At 40.3% G+C, this 17826-nt stretch overlaps 2 protein-coding genes across 4 annotated transcripts in view; one reads left to right on the forward strand and one right to left on the reverse strand.

Annotated features, from left to right (window-relative positions):
- UHRF1BP1 (UHRF1 binding protein 1) overlaps positions 1 to 6906 on the forward strand; it is an 83495-nt gene extending 76589 nt beyond the window's left edge. The window contains exons 16-21 of one of the 2 annotated variants that reach the window (XM_023512888.1): positions 1624 to 1778; positions 1865 to 2015; positions 4574 to 4836; positions 5804 to 5912; positions 6041 to 6147; positions 6513 to 6906. In XM_023512888.1, the coding sequence (XP_023368656.1) occupies positions 1624 to 1778; positions 1865 to 2015; positions 4574 to 4836; positions 5804 to 5912; positions 6041 to 6147; positions 6513 to 6638 (911 nt within the window). In that variant the 3' untranslated portion in view covers positions 6639 to 6906. The remainder of the gene's footprint in view (positions 1 to 1623; positions 1779 to 1864; positions 2016 to 4573; positions 4837 to 5803; positions 5913 to 6040; positions 6148 to 6512) is intronic. The other variant, XM_023512889.1, reaches the window with a different exon arrangement.
- Positions 6907 to 12054: 5148 nt separating this feature from the next.
- TAF11 (TATA-box binding protein associated factor 11) overlaps positions 12055 to 17826 on the reverse strand; it is a 15361-nt gene continuing 9589 nt past the window's right edge. The window contains exons 2-5 of one of the 2 annotated variants that reach the window (XM_003789118.3): positions 17341 to 17489; positions 13910 to 13997; positions 13446 to 13542; positions 12055 to 12715 (exon numbers count right to left, since the gene is read on the reverse strand). In XM_003789118.3, the coding sequence (XP_003789166.1) occupies positions 12585 to 12715; positions 13446 to 13542; positions 13910 to 13997; positions 17341 to 17489 (465 nt within the window). In that variant the 3' untranslated portion in view covers positions 12055 to 12584. The remainder of the gene's footprint in view (positions 12716 to 13445; positions 13543 to 13909; positions 13998 to 17340; positions 17490 to 17826) is intronic. The other variant, XM_012804883.2, reaches the window with a different exon arrangement.

Raw genomic sequence — 17826 nt, forward strand, 5'->3', positions numbered from 1 at the left:
AGGCGCCCGCCACAATGCCCGGCTATTTTTTGGTTGCAGCCGTCATTGTTGTTTGGTGGGCCCGGGCTGGATTCGAACCCGCCACCTTGGGTGTACATGGCTGGCGCCTTAGCCACTTGAGCCACAGGCGCCGAGCCCATTTGTAACTTCTTATGGAAATTTTCGAATATGTGTATAAATAAATAATGAACCATCATATCCTCATTATCTAGTTCAACATTAGAATTTGTGGTTGTTCTTGTTTCATACACATTACTGCCTATTTCCTTTTATCCCATATTACTATTATTTCAAGCAGTCCCCAAAGATATCCTTTTTTTTTTTTGAGATAGAGTCTAACTATGTTGCCCTCAGTAGAGGGCTGTGGTGTCACAGCTCACAGCAACCTCAAACTCTTGGGCTTAAGCGATTCTCTTGTCTCAACCTCCAGATTAGCTGGGACTACAGGCACCTGCCATAATCCCCGGCTATTTTTTGGTTGCAGTTGTCATTGTTGTTTAGCAGGCCCAGGCCAGGCCCGTTCCCACTAGCCTTGGTGTGTGAGGCTTACTCACTGAGCTACGGGCACCGAGCCGAAAGACCCTTTTGTCCATAAATACTTTCAGTTATGTGTTGCTTTAAAATATAGACTTAAATTTTTTTTTTTTTTTAATTCTGGTAGAAGGCTTGGTGCCCGTAGCACAGTGGTTATAGTGCCAGCCACATACACCAAGGTTGGTGGGTTCGAACCTGGCCTGGGCCAGCTAAACAACAATGACAACTGCAACAACAACAACAAAATAAATAAAAATAAACTGTGGTAAAATATATATAAAAGTTACCATCTTAACCATTTTTGAGTGTATAGTTCAGTGGCATTAAGTACATTCTCATTGGTGTACAGCCATTATCACTGTCTATCTCCAGGAGTTTCGTCATCTTGCAAAAGTGAAACTATACTTGCTAAATACTAACTCCCCATTCCCTGTCCCTCCAGCCCTGGTAACCACCATTCTGTTTTCTGTCTATAAATTTGACCACTTTTGGTACTTCATATAAGTGGGAATCATACATTGTTCGTTTGTAACTCACTCCATTCAATGTAATACCTCAAGGTTTTCCTGTGTTATAGCATATGTCAGAATCTCTTTCCTTATGGCAGAATACTGTTCCATTCTTGGTATTTACCACATTGTGTTTATCCATTCATCCATTAGATGCTTGGGTTGTTTCCACTTAGACTTTTAAAAATGTGACCAAATAACCATTAATTATCATGCTTTAAAAATTAATAGTAATTCCCTAAATTCATCAAGTATCTAGATAGTTTTCAAATTTTCAGTTGTCTTATGAATGCCACATTTTATTTTTACAGTTGTCATTGTTGTTGAAGGTTGGATTTGAACAGAATACAGTAGAACCTCTGTAAGTTGACCACCCCAGGGATTATAATAAGCTGGTCAACATTCATGAAGGTGGTCAACATAAGGATGTAGGCCTGCTGTACTGATATATTTGTACCATGTGGTATATGTATGAAAATTAGGTGAACTTAAGGAGGTAGTCACTGTAGGGAAGTGTTCAACTATGGAAGTTCTGCTATATTTTGAATTTTGAACTCTTCTATCATCTTTTCTCATGCAGAGCCTGGTTCCGAATCTGTCCCACCAGGATCTTTTCCAAATATCTTAGATGATGCTGTTGTTCCACGGACCCCTGTTGTGGATAATTATGACCAAAGGTCACCAGAGGCCAATAGTTCCATTTCACACAGTGGAGAAGACTTTATCTTTCACCCGGTCAGCTGCTCTACTTTCCTTTTTGCAGATGGTAGGCTCTGAGCTGGGAGCTTGGGGCTTGGAACTAAGAGAATCTCCTTTAATAGGTCTCAGTTGTGGTCTTGAAGGTGAATGAGGTGTCTTTTGGGATTGAGGTACGTGGTGACGACCTGTCTGTAGCCCTACAAGCAGAGGAACTGACCCTCCAGCAGCTGGGCACCGTGGGACACTGGCAGTTTCTTCATGGACAGAGCCCAGGTGAGGATGATGGCCATTCCAGAGACCTGGTGGGATTTATGTACTGTGGCCATAGATTAATTTGTTCTTGTCAGTATGTCCTAAGGGTAGTTGCTCTAGTGGTAAGCCTTTGGTCTTTTTCTCCAGCAGCCATTAGGAGGAGGAAAAACCCTAATGTATACTCCTTTTTCCAAAGAACCTTCCAGAGCTCTTTCTGGGGCTTTGCATTCACTGTGCTATTTTTCATTTTTACTTCCTGGATAGTCCTTGAGCTTATATATCAGGACACTCTCTACTTCTTCATTTGTATGGCTGCTAACATAAAATGCTATTTGATCAGGGACCTTTTATCATTTAGACAGTCCTTTGATGTGAATTATCATTTATACTTTAAAAAGATAACTTAAAAAATATGGACTTGGGCAGTGCCTGTGGCTCAAAAGGGTAGGGCACTGGCCACATATGCCAGAGGTGGTGGGTTCAAATCCAGCCCTGGCCAAAAAAAAAAAAAGAAAGAAAGAAAAATATAGGCTTATGTTACATGCTTCACTTAAAAATTATTTTAAAAAAAATTTTTTTCACTCTATCACTGTGGATAGAGTGCCATGTTGTTATAGCTCACAGCAACTTCAAACTTTTGGGCTCAAGAGCTCTCTAGCCTTAGCCTGCAGAGGAGCTGGGATTTTATTTTAGGTGCCTGGCTAGTTTTTTTTGTTCCTATTTTAAGTAGAAGACAGGGTCTTGTTCTTGCTAAGGCTGGTCTCCAACTCCTGAACTCAGGTGATCCACCCACCTTGGCCTTCCAGAGTGCTGGGACTGATAAGAGCCACTGCACCCTGCCTGTTTTTTAAAATATTGAGTAGATACTAAAGAATACTTATAAATACCCGTAAGGCATAAAATGATAACAATACAATGCACCCGTGTACCTTCTACCTTTTGATAAATACAGCAGTATCATTACCTTTGAAGTTTCTGGAAGTCCCTCTCCTGAATTTTCCTGTCTCTCACTTGTCATAGGTAATCACTATCCTGAATTTTGTATTTGTCATTCTCTTGCTTTACTTTATAACTTTTCCATGTTTGTATATTATTTAGCTTTACAGGTTTTTGAGTTTTTTAAATAGAATAATAACTTGCATTATTATTATTATTTTTAGACAGAGCCTTACTTTGTCACCCTTGGTTGAGTGCTAGAGTGTTATAGCTCACAGCAACCTCAAACTTCCCATCTCAGCCTCCCAGAGTGTTAGGAGTACAAGCATTAGCACGGTACCCGGCCTGTATTATTTTTTGATTTGCTGCTTTCATATAACATGATATTCATTAACTTCTTCTAGATTATTGAATTAGCTATGTAATTCATTCATTTTCATGATGAAATAATATTCTATTATATACATACACCACTTTTTGCTTTTTAAAAACAGCTTTATTCTATACTATTAGCATAGTATAGAACTGACTCATTTTAAGTCTACAGTTTGATAAGTTTTAATAAATTTATAGGGTTTTATAACTATTACCAACAACACAATTTTAAAACATTTCCATCACCCTTAAAATATGCCTTGTACCTATGTATTTTCTAAGTCTATTCTGAATAGACATTTAGATTGTTTCCAGTTTTTTTGCTATTCCAATAGGGTTGTTGTGAATATCCTTGTACATGTCTCCTGGTATATATGTTCGAGAGTTTTTCCAGGGCTATAATCCTGAGGATATAATTTCTAGATCATTTGGGTAGGTACAGTTTCAACTTGACTAGATAATCCCAAGTTATTTTCCAAAATGATTTTATCAATTTGCAGTTCCATAAATATGTAAGTTATTCCATATTCTTGGGTACACCTGAGATTGCTATTTTATTTTATAGAGAAAGTCTCCCTCTGTCACCTAGGGTAGAGTGCTGTGGTATCATAGCTCACAGCAACCTCATCCTTTTCCCTCAGCCTCTTGAGTAGCTGGGACTACAGTCACCTGCTACTATCCATGGCTAGTTTACTTTTCTTCTATTTGGGGGTCTTCCTCTTGTTCAGGCTGATCTCAAACTCCTGAGCTCAAGCAATCCACCCAGAGTGCTAGGGATAACAGGTGTGAGCCACCATGCCCAGCCACCTGAGATTGTTTATATGGAGTTTTAGAGAGTTTAGCATAGATTCTGCTTGGCTTTTATCAGTGAGAGATGAGAAGACTAAGACTTGGGGAAAGGAAGAGACATTCAAATTTAGTGGTATTTAGGGTCCTATCTTTTAATGGCCATTTTTGGCCATCAGCCCAGTTTCTCAGATTTATAATAAGTTCAGCTTTTTTCGCCCTTAAGCCTCTCTTAATACCTTGAGAGGAATTACAGCAAAGTAGCTAAGCCCATGAACTTTGCAGTTAGGCTACCAGAGTCCAGATCCTATCCTTGCTATTTACTGTGTTAGTTTGGGCAAGTTATTCTGTGACTCAGTTCATTTAGCTATATGATGGGAGTGATGACAATACTTTTGACAGTGTTGTTATGAATATAAAAGATATGTAAAGGGCTTAAAGTGCTTGGCTGTTAATATGTTTTCCTGTCTTTCTTCACAAAGTTACATGCTTTCAGGAATCCCCAACATTGAAGACTGGGCAGAACAGGCCAGCTGTGGGCCTTCGCTTTGAAGTGGGGCCTCATGCTGCAGTTCATTCCCCCCTGGCCACACAAAATGGCTTCCTGCATTTCTTGCTTCGTGGCTGCAACCTTGAGCTGCTCACTTCGGTGCTCAATGGCCTGGGACCCTTCTTGGAGGATGAGGAGATCCCAGTGGTAGTTCCCATGCAGATCGAGCTCCTGAACTCCAGCATTACCCTAAAGGTAAAAGGAGGCTTGGTGCCTGTGGCTCAAGCGGCTAACGTGCCAGCCACATACACCTGAGCTGGTGGGTTCAAATCCAGCCTAGGCCCGCCAAATAACATTGACTGCTGCAACCAAAAAATAGCCGGGCTCTGTGGTAGGTGCCTGTAGTCCCAGCTACTTGGGAGGCAGAGGCAGAATTGCTTGTGCCTAGGAGTTGGAGGTTGCTGTGAGCTGGAATGCCCTGGCACTCTACCCAGGGCGATAGCTTGAGGCTCTGTCTCAAATAAATAAATAAATAAAGGTAAAAAGAATTTTTGGATTTTGTCAAGCAAGGAATCAGTGACAGCTTTTAACCTTTTCCTTGGCCACTGTGAAATGTGAGGATCAAGACAGGAAGTGCATAGTTATCAGTCTCTGTCAGTGTTATAGTGGTATATAAATATGTGTTTCTGTCAAAAAAGCTAGCATTCAGGTGAGGAGACCTTGTCTCTAACCCTAACGGTATCTTTTTTTTTTTTTTTGGAGACATAGTCTTACTTTGTTGCCCTCAGTAGACTGCTGTGGTGTAGCTCACAGCAGCCTCAAACTCTGGGGCTCAAGTGATCCTCTTTCCTCAGCCTCCCAAGTAGCTGGGAGTACAGGTGCCCACCACAATGCCTGGCTAGTTTTTAGAGATAAGGTCTTGCTCTTGCTCAGGCAGGTTTTGAACTCCTGAGCTCAGGTGATCCACCTTGGCCTCCCAAAGTGCTAGGATTACAGGTGTCAGCCACCACACCTGGCCTTCTCTTTGGCATACAACCTTAACATGCGTGAACTTTCAGGTATCTGATCCTCAGTTTTATAATCTCTAGAATGAGAGAAACTCAAATATTCCTCTCAGACCTTCCAAGGATGTATAGAGAAACAATGGTAGGAGCGTGCATTATATTATCTAAATTCCTCTGAGCTGTTTGGGGGCATCATGTGGTTTCCTTCTTTCCTGCAGGATGATATTCCTCCCATCTACCCAACATCTCCAGGCCCTATCCCCATCACTGTGGCCATGGAACATGTTGTACTGAAGCGGAGTGATGACGGTATATTCCACATAGGCGGTGAGTTGGGCTTATCAGCCTCCTGGCTCTTCTTTTTTATCCTGTTAAGTGAATAGTAGCTACTATTACATGAACTATCTGGGAGTTGACAGCAGTTTGTTACTTGGAATCTTTACTTTTCCCCACAGCTGCTGCTCATGACAGGCCATTGGCTGAAGCACCTAAAAGTGAAAAGAGACAGCCCCCCAAAGAACAGTTGTTTCTTTTGCCCACAGGCAAGGTTTTTGGACAGCAGGTGAGGTCATAACTGAATAATATCTTCCCATAACCTTTACGGGCCATAATTGTGCAGCTGTTATAACTCAGAGTACAGAAAAGGTTGCTTGTGCTACTGGTGGTTTGGGCTCCTCTCACCTAGCAGCAACTTTTAGAAATGCTGAAGATCTAAGGAGCTGGTGCTGAATGGTTGCTGATCATATATTGTACTTGCTAGAACTTAAACGGGAATTAGGCTCTTAGATTTAGTTGAGTTCTTCTCATCATTAAGCTATACCTGTGAGTTTTTCTGTTTGAATTCTTCCTTCTTGTTCCCTTTACTGGCTATTATTGCAGTATGATATTACCATGCTTATTAACTGTGAACTATTTATTGTTCCTCAGGTGAAAGAACTTCCTACCCTACAAAAAGAACTTATAGAAACTAAGAAAGCATTGGCCAGTGCTAACCAGGATAAAGAAAAACTTCTTCAGGAAATTAGGAAATATAACCCCCTCTTTGAGCTCTGATAGCAGTGGCTCAGCCTGTACCAAGGAGAGAGATCACCAGCAATAGCACCACCTAGGACAGAAGGCACCATCCAGCGTTGAGTAAGTCTGCTGTGGATGCCAGAGGAACTGAGGAGTGCCCAATTCATTCGTGTGGTGTGCTTTCTATTAGCTGTTCTGTCTTAGATGGAGGACAGGGCAAAGTGTGACCACATCGCAGGAAATTAGGGCTTGCTTTGTGTCTGGTTTAATCATCATGTCTTGCCTATATAAAGCCTTTTGGCCCTCTTCATACTAGGTGGAATCTTCTTGACACTGTAGGGCCATTTTAGCTCATACTTTCATGGCAGGGACATTTGCTTCCTTTACAGGCTATGTGAACAAGCAGAGTACCCACCTCTCCAGTCATCCAAAGAGCCACCAAAGATTCCATGTTGCAGAGCTTCCTATAGTAGACCTAAAAAGTCCTTGATCTGAACTTTGGCGTTGATAGTGGAATGGATCAGGAAATAGCCCAGCAGAGGCGGGTTGGGAGGTCAGGAGAGGCACAAGAATAAGGGAGACCTGGATTGTGCCTTTTTTGGAAAGGGAAACAAGCTCGTATCATCCTGGCTGATATTATAATCAGATTTTTTAGGGTTATGCTTCCTTTCTGTTATGCTTTCATCACTGTGATGCTGTGGTAGGAAGTAAACACAATAGTGACTCAGCCATATCATCTCTCCCCTCCATAATTTATTTGAAATTACGAAAAATTATTCACTCTGAGGCTGAAAGCATATGGTAGAAATCAATAGAGGAGTTTGCTTCTGAGTCCTGTCCACCACAGGTGCACCTGAGAGGTCCCATCTGCTTTTCTAGCCCTGACTTTCTACCAGTGCTCTCTTCAGCACTGCATGGTTTACAAGCTGAAAATATTTTAAACTTTAATATAAACATCTCAACCTGTTGCCTCTCCCCTTTATCACTGTCTTTTTAAAATCATGTACTTTAGACTTCGGTAAAAAAAAAAACTCAAAACCCTTGAACCCAACTAGGTTTTGCCCTGCCCTGTAACAGCTATTCCCTTTTTTCCCTAATTTTTCTCCAACACTCTACCTGTATTCATACTGCCCTGTGATGCACTTCAAGCTGTGTTGATTGGACAGAAGTTCATCAGCTAACTCACCTTTACTTGGCAAGATGGTAAAATAATGATTTAGTGAAACTAAAGTCTTGATCACAAGTGACCTATTGAAGGAAAAGTAAAAAGGTTTCCTTTATGGGAAATCATGCTTGACTTGCATAGTCTAGTATGTGTGTGTTTGAGACAGAGACTATGTCACCCTCAGTAGAGTGCTGTGACATCACAGCTCACAGCAGCCTCCAACTCTTGGGCTTAAGTGATTCTCTTGCCTCAGCCTCCCAAGTAGCTACGACTACTGGCGCCAGCCATAACGCCCGGCTGTTTTTTGGTTGTAGTTGTCATTGCTGTTTAGCTGACCTGGGCTGAGTTCAAACCCACCGCCATTGGTGCATGTGGCTGGTGCCGTAACCACTGTGCTATGGGTGCTGAGCCTAGTGTGTGTGTTTTTAAGAGATGGGATCTCACTCTGTTGCCAAGGATGAAGTGCAGTGGTAGTCATAGCTCACTGCGGCCTTGAACTCCTGGGCTCAAGTTATCCTCCTGCCTCAGCCTCTCAAGATGGAGGATTTTTTATGAGGATAAAAAGAAACATGTATGTATAAAGGGACATCATCTAGTTTTTTCCAGAATTTTAAAAACACCAGTTAATGTGGGATTGTGGGAACTTGCCATGCTTATGAAACAGAGACTTAGGAATAAAGAAACTTTTTTTCGGACAGAATGTTAACAGGAGAGATTACCTAAGGGTTGATCTTTGTTCAACCTTTAAATTTTTGTATACATGACCTGAAAGTAGGATTTTACAATGAAATTAATGTCACTATTTCCAGGCAGTGAAAGGTATATCAGAAGATGAAATAAACAAAAAACCATAGAAGGGTCACTTAAATAAGCAGGGCTGTGAATTCTCAGAAAAGTGACAGGTGAAATTCAGCATAGTAATAATAAGGTAATGTATTTATGGAAGAATTATCAGCTGATAAAGCAGTGAGCTCTGTTGGAACTCAGGAAAGAGATTAAAGTATTGCTGAAAGGGAGGAGGGATCAATGTCTTGCTGTGGCCAAAAGCCTAACTGCCCTCTGACGTGAGTAAGAGCTTTTGGAGACAACATAAAGTACAGCACTTCATACAAAATCATGATTTTGCCTCCTTTTTTTTAAAAGAGACAGAGTCTCATTGCCCTCTGTAGAGTGCTGTAGTGTCACAGCTCACAGCAACCTCTAGCTCTTGGGCTTAGTTGATTCTCTTGCCTCAGCCTCCTGAGTAGCTGGGACTACATGCACCTGCCACGATGCCCGGCTATTTTTATTGTTGCAGTTTGGCCAAGGCTGGGTTCGAACCTGCCACCTGCAGTATATGGGGCTGGCACCCTACTCACTGGGCCACAGGCGCCTCCCTCATGGTTATGTCTTAACCAAATTATCTGTGTGATTCTAGTGATTTTATTTACAAAATATTTGGTGAAAGGAGGAAAGGTCCAGAGAATAGTGAAAATTATCGTGGGGTGGAGGTACTTCCATATGAGGTTACATCCTTAAAATGTAGATGATAATCTGCAACGAGGAGAACTGATGGGAGTGTTTGATCAAATATCCAGTCAAGAACAAAGACCTGGTACTGAAACACTGGCTCTGGGGCTCAATTTCATAGCCTTAGGTAAAAATCAGAAATGTAAGGAGCTCATTGTCCAAGAGGTGCTAGCAGAATCTTTGTATGATGGCCTCCCCAAAGGAATTACAGAAAAGTAAGGCTACTTGGCTATATATAACTGAGAGGGTTAACTGCATCCCTTCACAAACTACTACTTAGTACTTTTTTTAAAGGCTGAATGTTGAGCTGAAATATGGTACCTCTAATGTTCTTGGAGGTGACAGTGATTTAGTAGCTGAAAAGTTGAGTTATTCCACGTTAGGCTTCCCTGAATTGGTTTAAAATCACATTCTGATTCTCTTCTCATCCCTTTTCCCCCTGCCTACCATATCTATTGGTATACTTCCATGGGAAGACAATGTCTAATAGGCAATTTTGGTCATGCTTTTACCTAAGCTTATACTTGGGGGGAGGCAGTAGAAATATCTACTAAGTACCAAGGCTAACACCTTAATGGTCAGAGCTCAGTCAGGTTTCTGGGCTGTCTGAAAGATTTTAGGACTCTTGTCCATGTAACAAATGGAGCCCTAGAATTTCACTTTCCTATGTGGCAGTTTTGGCCATTGTGTTTTGAAATATATTATGGCAGGAGGCATTATCCCATGAGACTTAGTAAAAATCAGCTTATATAATTTCATGCACGTGTTAATTGGGAGAAAGACTTTTTCATAATGAAGAAATATGAACTGGAAATAGGCCTCATGGTAACTGTAAATGAAAATAATGGAAGCAAAGAATAGTATCAGCCCATTTGGACTACTTATGATTTCTGCCTTGGAGCTATGAGACTCTGAATAAATAACAATACCTCAAGAAAATGTCTGGAGGAATACCTACCACCACTATTCCTCAAAGACTTCAGCCACTGCACATTACCATTTCAGCTGTGAAGCATTTACAATTATGTATTATCTGTGATTGTCTAGATTTCCTTTTTACATGGATGTACTAGGGATATGCTTTAATGTGTCATAGACTAGAGTTTAAATCTTCCCTTCAGCTGGGCTGCAGGGATGGGTATAAATCTCAAATTTTTTTCAACTCACTGGAACAATTGACCTAGTTTCCTTAAACAGGAGCAGATTCTATACACATGATGGCTGGTTTTTACTATATACACATATTACATCTGATTTTCATTTTACCATGGGTCTCAACCTTTATGCCCCCTTTTCATGGTTCTGAAAAGAATGGTCCCTGTGTATGGAATATACAAAAGATAAACACCACCCTTCACAAACCCTATATAACTTAAGTGCTTCCATTTAACTCATTTACATTAGTTTTCCCTTAACGGGTGTGTGTGGAGAGTGGTAGAAAGAAGATACTTTAAAGTATTGCCATATTTACATAGCAACTTTCCATTACAAACCTTTATACCAGGGTTTTTCCCCCTTCTCACTTATTTAATACTTGCCTAAACTAGTAAAATCAGAAAACATGGAAACAATGAACTGCGCTACACAAGTTAGTATGAATGATAGCTGGTTATTTGAGATCTATAAAAGCTGTGTCACTGTAATTTATCAGTCATTAAGGGCCACAGAATTTGGTGTGATGCACTGTCCTTTCAGAGACTAAGGCCTTCATCTGGTTGTTCCCCCATCTTCTGTCACAATAGGAAGATTCCTATTCACCTTTGGATAAGTATAGATAATAGCACTATTATTGGATGCGGATTACTTTCCACCTGACACACGAGAAATATATATATAACCTTTAGCAGTGAGGCTTTGCTAAGTGGCCAGACTCGGGATTTGATCTTTCTCCTTTGTTAAGTTTCAGCCTTATTCCCTATTTCTTAACTGCAATAGAACAGTTCCTTTAACTGTTAAAAAAAAAAATCCCTGAGAGAATATCTTTTTTGTCAGTTTATTAGTTTTTGGTCAAGATTTAGACTGAGTTTTAAGCATTTCTTTATGGAGTGCCTCAAGTGTCTTTTCCACTGGCTAAGTTCATGTTTAAAGCTATGAGTTTTAATGTAAGGTTGTTTGTAAGTCAGACTTGCCCAATTTTCTGAGTCCAAGATGTTTTCCCCACTCAGGGTGCTAAAACAGAATTGGAATCTTTATTAACAGATGCTCAGGAAAGCTTCAAAAGAGAATAGGTTCAAGACCCTTCTCCCTATGACACTGAGGTAGAGATAAAAGAATTCTTAGAGATTGTCAATTATATACAATAAATAGCCTTATTACTTCTAATCACTGTCAAAAAAAGGTCACTCCATTCCTCTCTAGTTGGAAAAAACAATGAGAATGTATCTGATGAACTGGAATCTTGGTCAGTATTGGGAAATTTTAATGTTGCAGTATTTAATTAAACTTTGAGTGTACTGGTTCTGTGAACCACCTGAGAAAAATCAAATTAAACTTATTAAACAAAATTGGTTGTGGTATATCTTTTTATAGGAATCTGAAATACATGGGCTTTTATATTGTTTGCATAGTGCTTGAAGTGCTTTCTTTTATTTCTTTATTCTATATAATTTGTGTCTTTAGTAGAGTATTCTTTTATGAAAAAAATTCTAATGGTTCTGCTAGAAAATGAGAAGGGTTCAAATTTTCACAAAAAAGCCAAGACCAATTTTAATGGGATACCAAAAAGAATAACAAACTTTGCACCATTCCAACCAGCTAGGCAGAAAAAGAATATACATTTGGCAAATTGGAAAACCGTTTAATGATCACTCAAAAAATCCATAAGAGAATCTTAAATCTTTATAAGCACAAATTATTAGTACTGCTACTATCACGTTCCTCATGATAGGGAATCCCAAGTCAAACATTCTGATGGTTTCATCTACTTAAAACCAGACATTGGAAAAAACCTATCTTAGCATCTTAATTTAAGCTTCAATGTGAAACCATCAAAGCTGTCTCAGAAAGGTTTTCTCTCTCTGAAAGCAGCTCTCCTGTCCAGAAGATGGTTAAGGCCCAGGCACCTTTCTTCCAACTAGCCAAGAGAAAATTACCTCAAAATACCATAAGGGGTCCCAAAATTAGTCAAGACAAGTATGAAATAAGCTGTATACTTTCTGCATATACAGATATTAAGAGTTTTGAGAAAAATATTCAAATCATGAAATCCTTGGAGGACTAGAGATACTAAAGCACCAGTGCAGAAAGTCTCATTTAATAGGAAGTCTGGAATGTACTTCTTCTGTCAGTAATAGATATTTCTAGACTTCGGTCTAGAAGAAGATAATTTTCTTGTGCTTCGAGTTAGGGATTTGTCCCTTTGACTTTAACCTTCGAACAGCCTCCCTCATATGTTTGGGTTGTAGTGGTGGCATTTCTCCCCACTTCTCACACACATCCAGGGCTAAACAGAACAAATAGAAAAATTTCATTATCACACAATAACATCACATAATTCTTTTGAGTCTTGTAATTCTTGTTAACCCTTTTTAAGTCTGCTAAGGAAAGCAAGAAGTTTTTCCTTAGTGGAATGCTATAAAATGTATCATGTTAGCTTTAGTATATCTCATTTCATAGTTTAAAACATATCTCCTGCTTGAAAAAATAAAAAGATTTTGGGCGGCGCCTGTGGCTCAAAGGAGTAAGGCGCCGGCCCCATATGCCGGAGGTGGGGGGTTCAAACCAATCCCCAAAACTGCAAAAATAAATAAATAAATAGATTTTTCCAGCTAGAGATTAGTAATGGGAAGCTGCCAGGTTTTTTACTCAATAGACAGGGCAGTTCCCAAGGGTCACACCAAAAGGGATAACTCACTATACCACGCAGGTCATTGCTGGTGATTGCTTTTCTTGTAACTTTTGGCAGCAGAAATGAGCAAAGTCCACCGGAGAAAATACAAAGTCTGCTTCTGTTACCCTGGGCTAAGGATAGGAATCAGGAAGGGGGATTTCCCAGATGGTGCTTTGTCCCACAGTATTGAAACTTTCCAGGAATAATGGTCATGCTCTCCTGAATATGAGGCTCCTTATTTGGTCAACTTCTAGCACTAATGGAAACTCCACAGATGCTTTAAGTTCTGTAATATAAAGACCACTACAGGTATAATAAAGTATTTGTAACCAACACTACTCACCTTCTTCTACAACTTCCCCGACGAAAACCTTGGAAATACCAGACATGGCAATAACAACATTCTGAGACACAGAGGTGCCAGTGATAGACTGGATCAGCTTGAAAGAAGGATAAAGACCGTGATTAAGATAGTCAAAGACTACCTTTGAAACAGAGTACCAGTAAATGAACTCTGCACAGAAACAGTGTTTACTAAAGGTTGCATGCTGAAATTGAAACCATTAAAAACAAGGATACAAGCATGTAATGACTTTATATGTTGAGATACTATCCCTAATATATAAAACTGAAATTGGTCAGATAATTGAAAGGCATATTATTTTTATTTTGCTGTCTAAATAATCCACTGAATTGCCCAGTACTCACTTCAAAATGACAACAGATATACTTTTGGTTTAGTTCTCATATATGATGGAAATGAAGTGTGGTAGTCCATCCTTACCCTTTTTATTTTTTCATCCTTACCCTTTTAATGGCTGCCTTAGGGAAAGCTGACCGGCGATACATTTCATAACGGTTCAGCTGCTCCTCAGAAAAAGAAGAGACCAGGATTCTAAACAAAGATTCAGGTAATTAAATTGGCTTATAAAAATGAATACTTATGACACATTATTAAGTCAATAAAACAAGTCTCAGATAATTAAAGGATGAATTCATGAGAGGTCAATGTCATTGGGCTTGGTACTTATGAGGAATGGAGATAATAACATTTCTACTTTAAGGGAACTTGAAAAAATGTGAAATACAACCTCCTTTTTTATTGAGAACAAAAACTTAAACAATGCTAAGTTACTGTGTCATACAGACTGTGTCTTCAGCTTTAGGCTCTCTTTCCCATAACATATCTCCTGCTTAAAATAAAATATTATTATATTGTATTATAATCAAGATGGGGTCTTGTTTTCCCATAAGAGTATCTTATTGCATTATACATTGATGGTAACAATTTAATATAAAAATTTATATTCGGCTCGGCGCCTGTGGCTCAAGTGGCTAAGGCGCCAGCCACATACACCTAAGGTGGTGGGTTCCAATACAGCCTGGGCCCACCAAATAACAATGACGGCTGCAACCAAAAAAAAGCCAGGCGTTGTGGCGGGCGCCTGTGGTCCCAGCTACTTGGGAGGCTGAGGCAGGAGACTCGCTTGAGCCCAGGGGTTGGAGGTTGCTGTGAGCTGTGATGCCATAGCACTCTACCCAGGGGGATAGCTTGAGGCTCTGTCTCAAAAAAAAAAAAAATTTATATTCAAACCAGTGGTTTTCAATATAACAGATTTAGGGGGAAAATATTTGCAAAATACATGGAGGCTGGACACAGTGGCTCAGGCCTATAATCTTAACACTCTGGAGGCTGAGATGGGTGGATTGCTCGAGCTTAGCAGTTGGAGACCAGCCTGAGAAGGAGCGAGACCCCATTCTCTACTAAAATAAAAAAATTAGTGGGTGGCGCCTGTGGCTCAGTGAGTAGGGCACTGGCCCCATATCCCGAGGGTGGCAGGTTCGAACCTGGCCCTGGCCAAACTGCAAAAAAAAAAAAATTAGATGGGCATAGTGGTGCATGCCTATAGTCTTAGCTACTCCGGAGTCTGAAGCAAGAGGAATGCTTGACCCCTAGAGTTTGACGTTGTTGTGAGGTAGGACACCATGGCACTACACCCAGGGTACAGAGTGAGACTGTTGCCAAAAAAAAAAAAAAAAGGAAAAAAGCTTATAATCTTAAAATTAATTACTTCAAATAAGTAAAAAGATAGCCATATCTGGTGGTGCCCATAGATCAGTGGGCAGGGTGCCAGCCACATACACTGAGGCTGGTGGGTTCGAACCCAGCCCGGGCCAGCTAAAACAACACTACCAAAAATAGCCAAGTGTTATGGCGGGCACCTGTAGTCCCAGCTACTTGGGAGGCTGAAGCAAGAGAGCTTAAGGTTGCTGTGAGCTGTGATGCCACATCACTCTACTCAGGGTGACAGATTGAGACTCTTGTCTCCAAAAAAAAAAAAGCCATACCAATTTTAGAAGATGAGCAAAGACATTAACAGGAAATTTACAAAAATACCAATGGTCAATCAGTTTTTTTTATCTCTAAAAAAATTACCCTTGTTAATGAAAGAAATTCTAAAACAAGATAACATTTTTCTTAAATCTGATAACTTAGAACAGTATTAGTAAAAATGCAGGAACACAAATTCACACATGCTGGTAGGGTGTGAATGAAATGGAACACCTTTTTAGATAGGAATTTGGAAATACAGTCCATCTTCGCTGCATTGACCACCTCCTTAAGTTGACCTAATTTTTACAGACCAGACATGTACTACATGTATGAATTGGTACAGTAGACCTAGTTCCTTATGTTGACCAATTTGTTATAGTCCCTTGGGTGGTGAACTTATACGGGTTCTACTCTATGTATGAAAAGCCTTTGAAAATGTACCAACATGGCTCGGCACCTATGGCTCAACTGGCTAAGGCGCCAGCCACGTACACCTAAGGTGGCGGGTTCGAATCCCCAGCCTGGGCCACCAAACAACAATGACAGCTGCAACCAAAAAATAGCCGGGCGTTGTGGTGGGCGCCTGTGGTCCCAGCTACTTGGGAGGCGGAGGCAGGAGACTCACTGGAGCTCAGGAGTTGGAGGTTGCTGTGAGCTGTGATGCCATGGCACTCTACCCAGGGGGACAGCTTGAGGCTCTGCCTCAAAAAAAAAAAAGAAAGTGTACCAACACAGTAAACATCATATAAAAAACAGGTTACAAAACAGTATTTGAAGCTGAGTGTGGTGGCTTATGCCTACAATCTTAGCACTCTGGGAGGCTGAAGCAGGAGGATCAGTTGAGGTCACGAGTTTTGACACTAGCTTGAGTACGAGCAAGACACCATCTCTACCAAACATAGGAAAATTAGCGAGTCATGGTGGTGTGTGCCAGGAGGCCCAGCTACTCTGGAGTCTGAGGAATTCAGGAGTTTGAGGTTGCAGTAAGCTATGATGAGGCCTTAGCACTCTGGCCAGGGTGACAGAACAAATCTCTTATCTCCAAAACAAAATGGTAATTGTCATTTTTAAAAAAAAATTTTTTATTTGTAGAAATACATGGATAGAAAGTATCTTGTATTAGCAGTGTGTATCTTTTGGTGGTAAGGTGGTGGTATTTATTTATTTATTTATTTATTTTTGAGACAGAGAGAATCTCACTTTGTTGCCCTCGGTAGAGTGCATGGCATCACAGCTTACAGCAACCTCAAACTCCTGGGCTCAAGTGATTCTCTTGCTTCAGCCTCTGAAGTAGCTGGGACTATAGGTGCCGTCCAAAACATCTGGCTATTTTTTGAGACTAGGTCTTGCTCTGGCTCAGTCTGGTCTTGAACTCGTGAGCTCAGGCAATCATCCTGCCTCGGCCTCCCAGAGTGCTAGGATTACACGCGTGAGCCACTATACGCAACCGGTATTTTTTATTTTTACGTATTTATATTTTCTATATTATAACATACTGCACTAATCATTTTGAGCTTAAAAAAGAAAAAAGAGTTTTTTTGGTTTTTTTTTGGAGACACAGCCTCAAGCTGTCACCCTGGGTAGAGTGCTGTAGCATCACAGCTCACAGCAACTTCTAAATCCTGGGCTTAAGAGATTCTCCTGCCTCTGCCTTCCAAGTAGCTGGGACTATAGGTGCCCACCACAATGTCCAGCTATTTTTTGGTTGCAGCCATCACTGTTGTTTGGCAGGCCCAAGCTAGATTTGAACCCACCAGCTCAGGTGTATGTGGCTGGCGCCTTAGCAACTTGAGCCACAGGCGCTGAGCCAAGAAAAAGGAATTTTAAAGGCCAAGAAAATTTTATTAAATTTGTCTGGTGAAGTTCAAGCACTGAAATGGGGAATGGTAAGAAAATGACTTACTGCATCTTCTGAATCTCATCTTCATCCACTTTTTGCTTTTTCTCTTTCTTTTCTTTGGTATCTATTTTCAGTTTTTTGGCTGCAGGAGTTAGTAATGATGAGTCTTCCCTTTCAATTGCTGTTAAATCTGAGACATCATGAGTCTTGAGCTGGGAAGACAGAAGAAACCCTATTATATATTTGACCTACTTTCCAGGCTTGGGTAATATATAAAGACATCATCCTGTTACCAAAGAACAAATCTATTTATTGAGCAGTTTTTTGGTTGTAGACACTGACTGTACTATTAAGTATAAGATATAATATCTCTCCTAAAGGAAGATTATAGCTCAGCTGTGGAAAGAAAACAAGCCAAATATTCCAGTTTTCCAGTTCAGCTATGATTAAAATCTAATATATGTTTACAAAGGCAATAAAATGCCAAGGATCCTGAAAACCACTTCTCTGCATGGCCCACTCTTCTTATCTCATCCTTTTTTTTTTTTT

The sequence above is a fragment of the Otolemur garnettii genome, unplaced genomic scaffold, assembly GCF_000181295.1.
Source record: "Otolemur garnettii isolate 467f Iridium unplaced genomic scaffold, OtoGar3 scaffold00031, whole genome shotgun sequence".
Classification (NCBI taxonomy): Eukaryota; Metazoa; Chordata; class Mammalia; order Primates; family Galagidae; genus Otolemur; species Otolemur garnettii.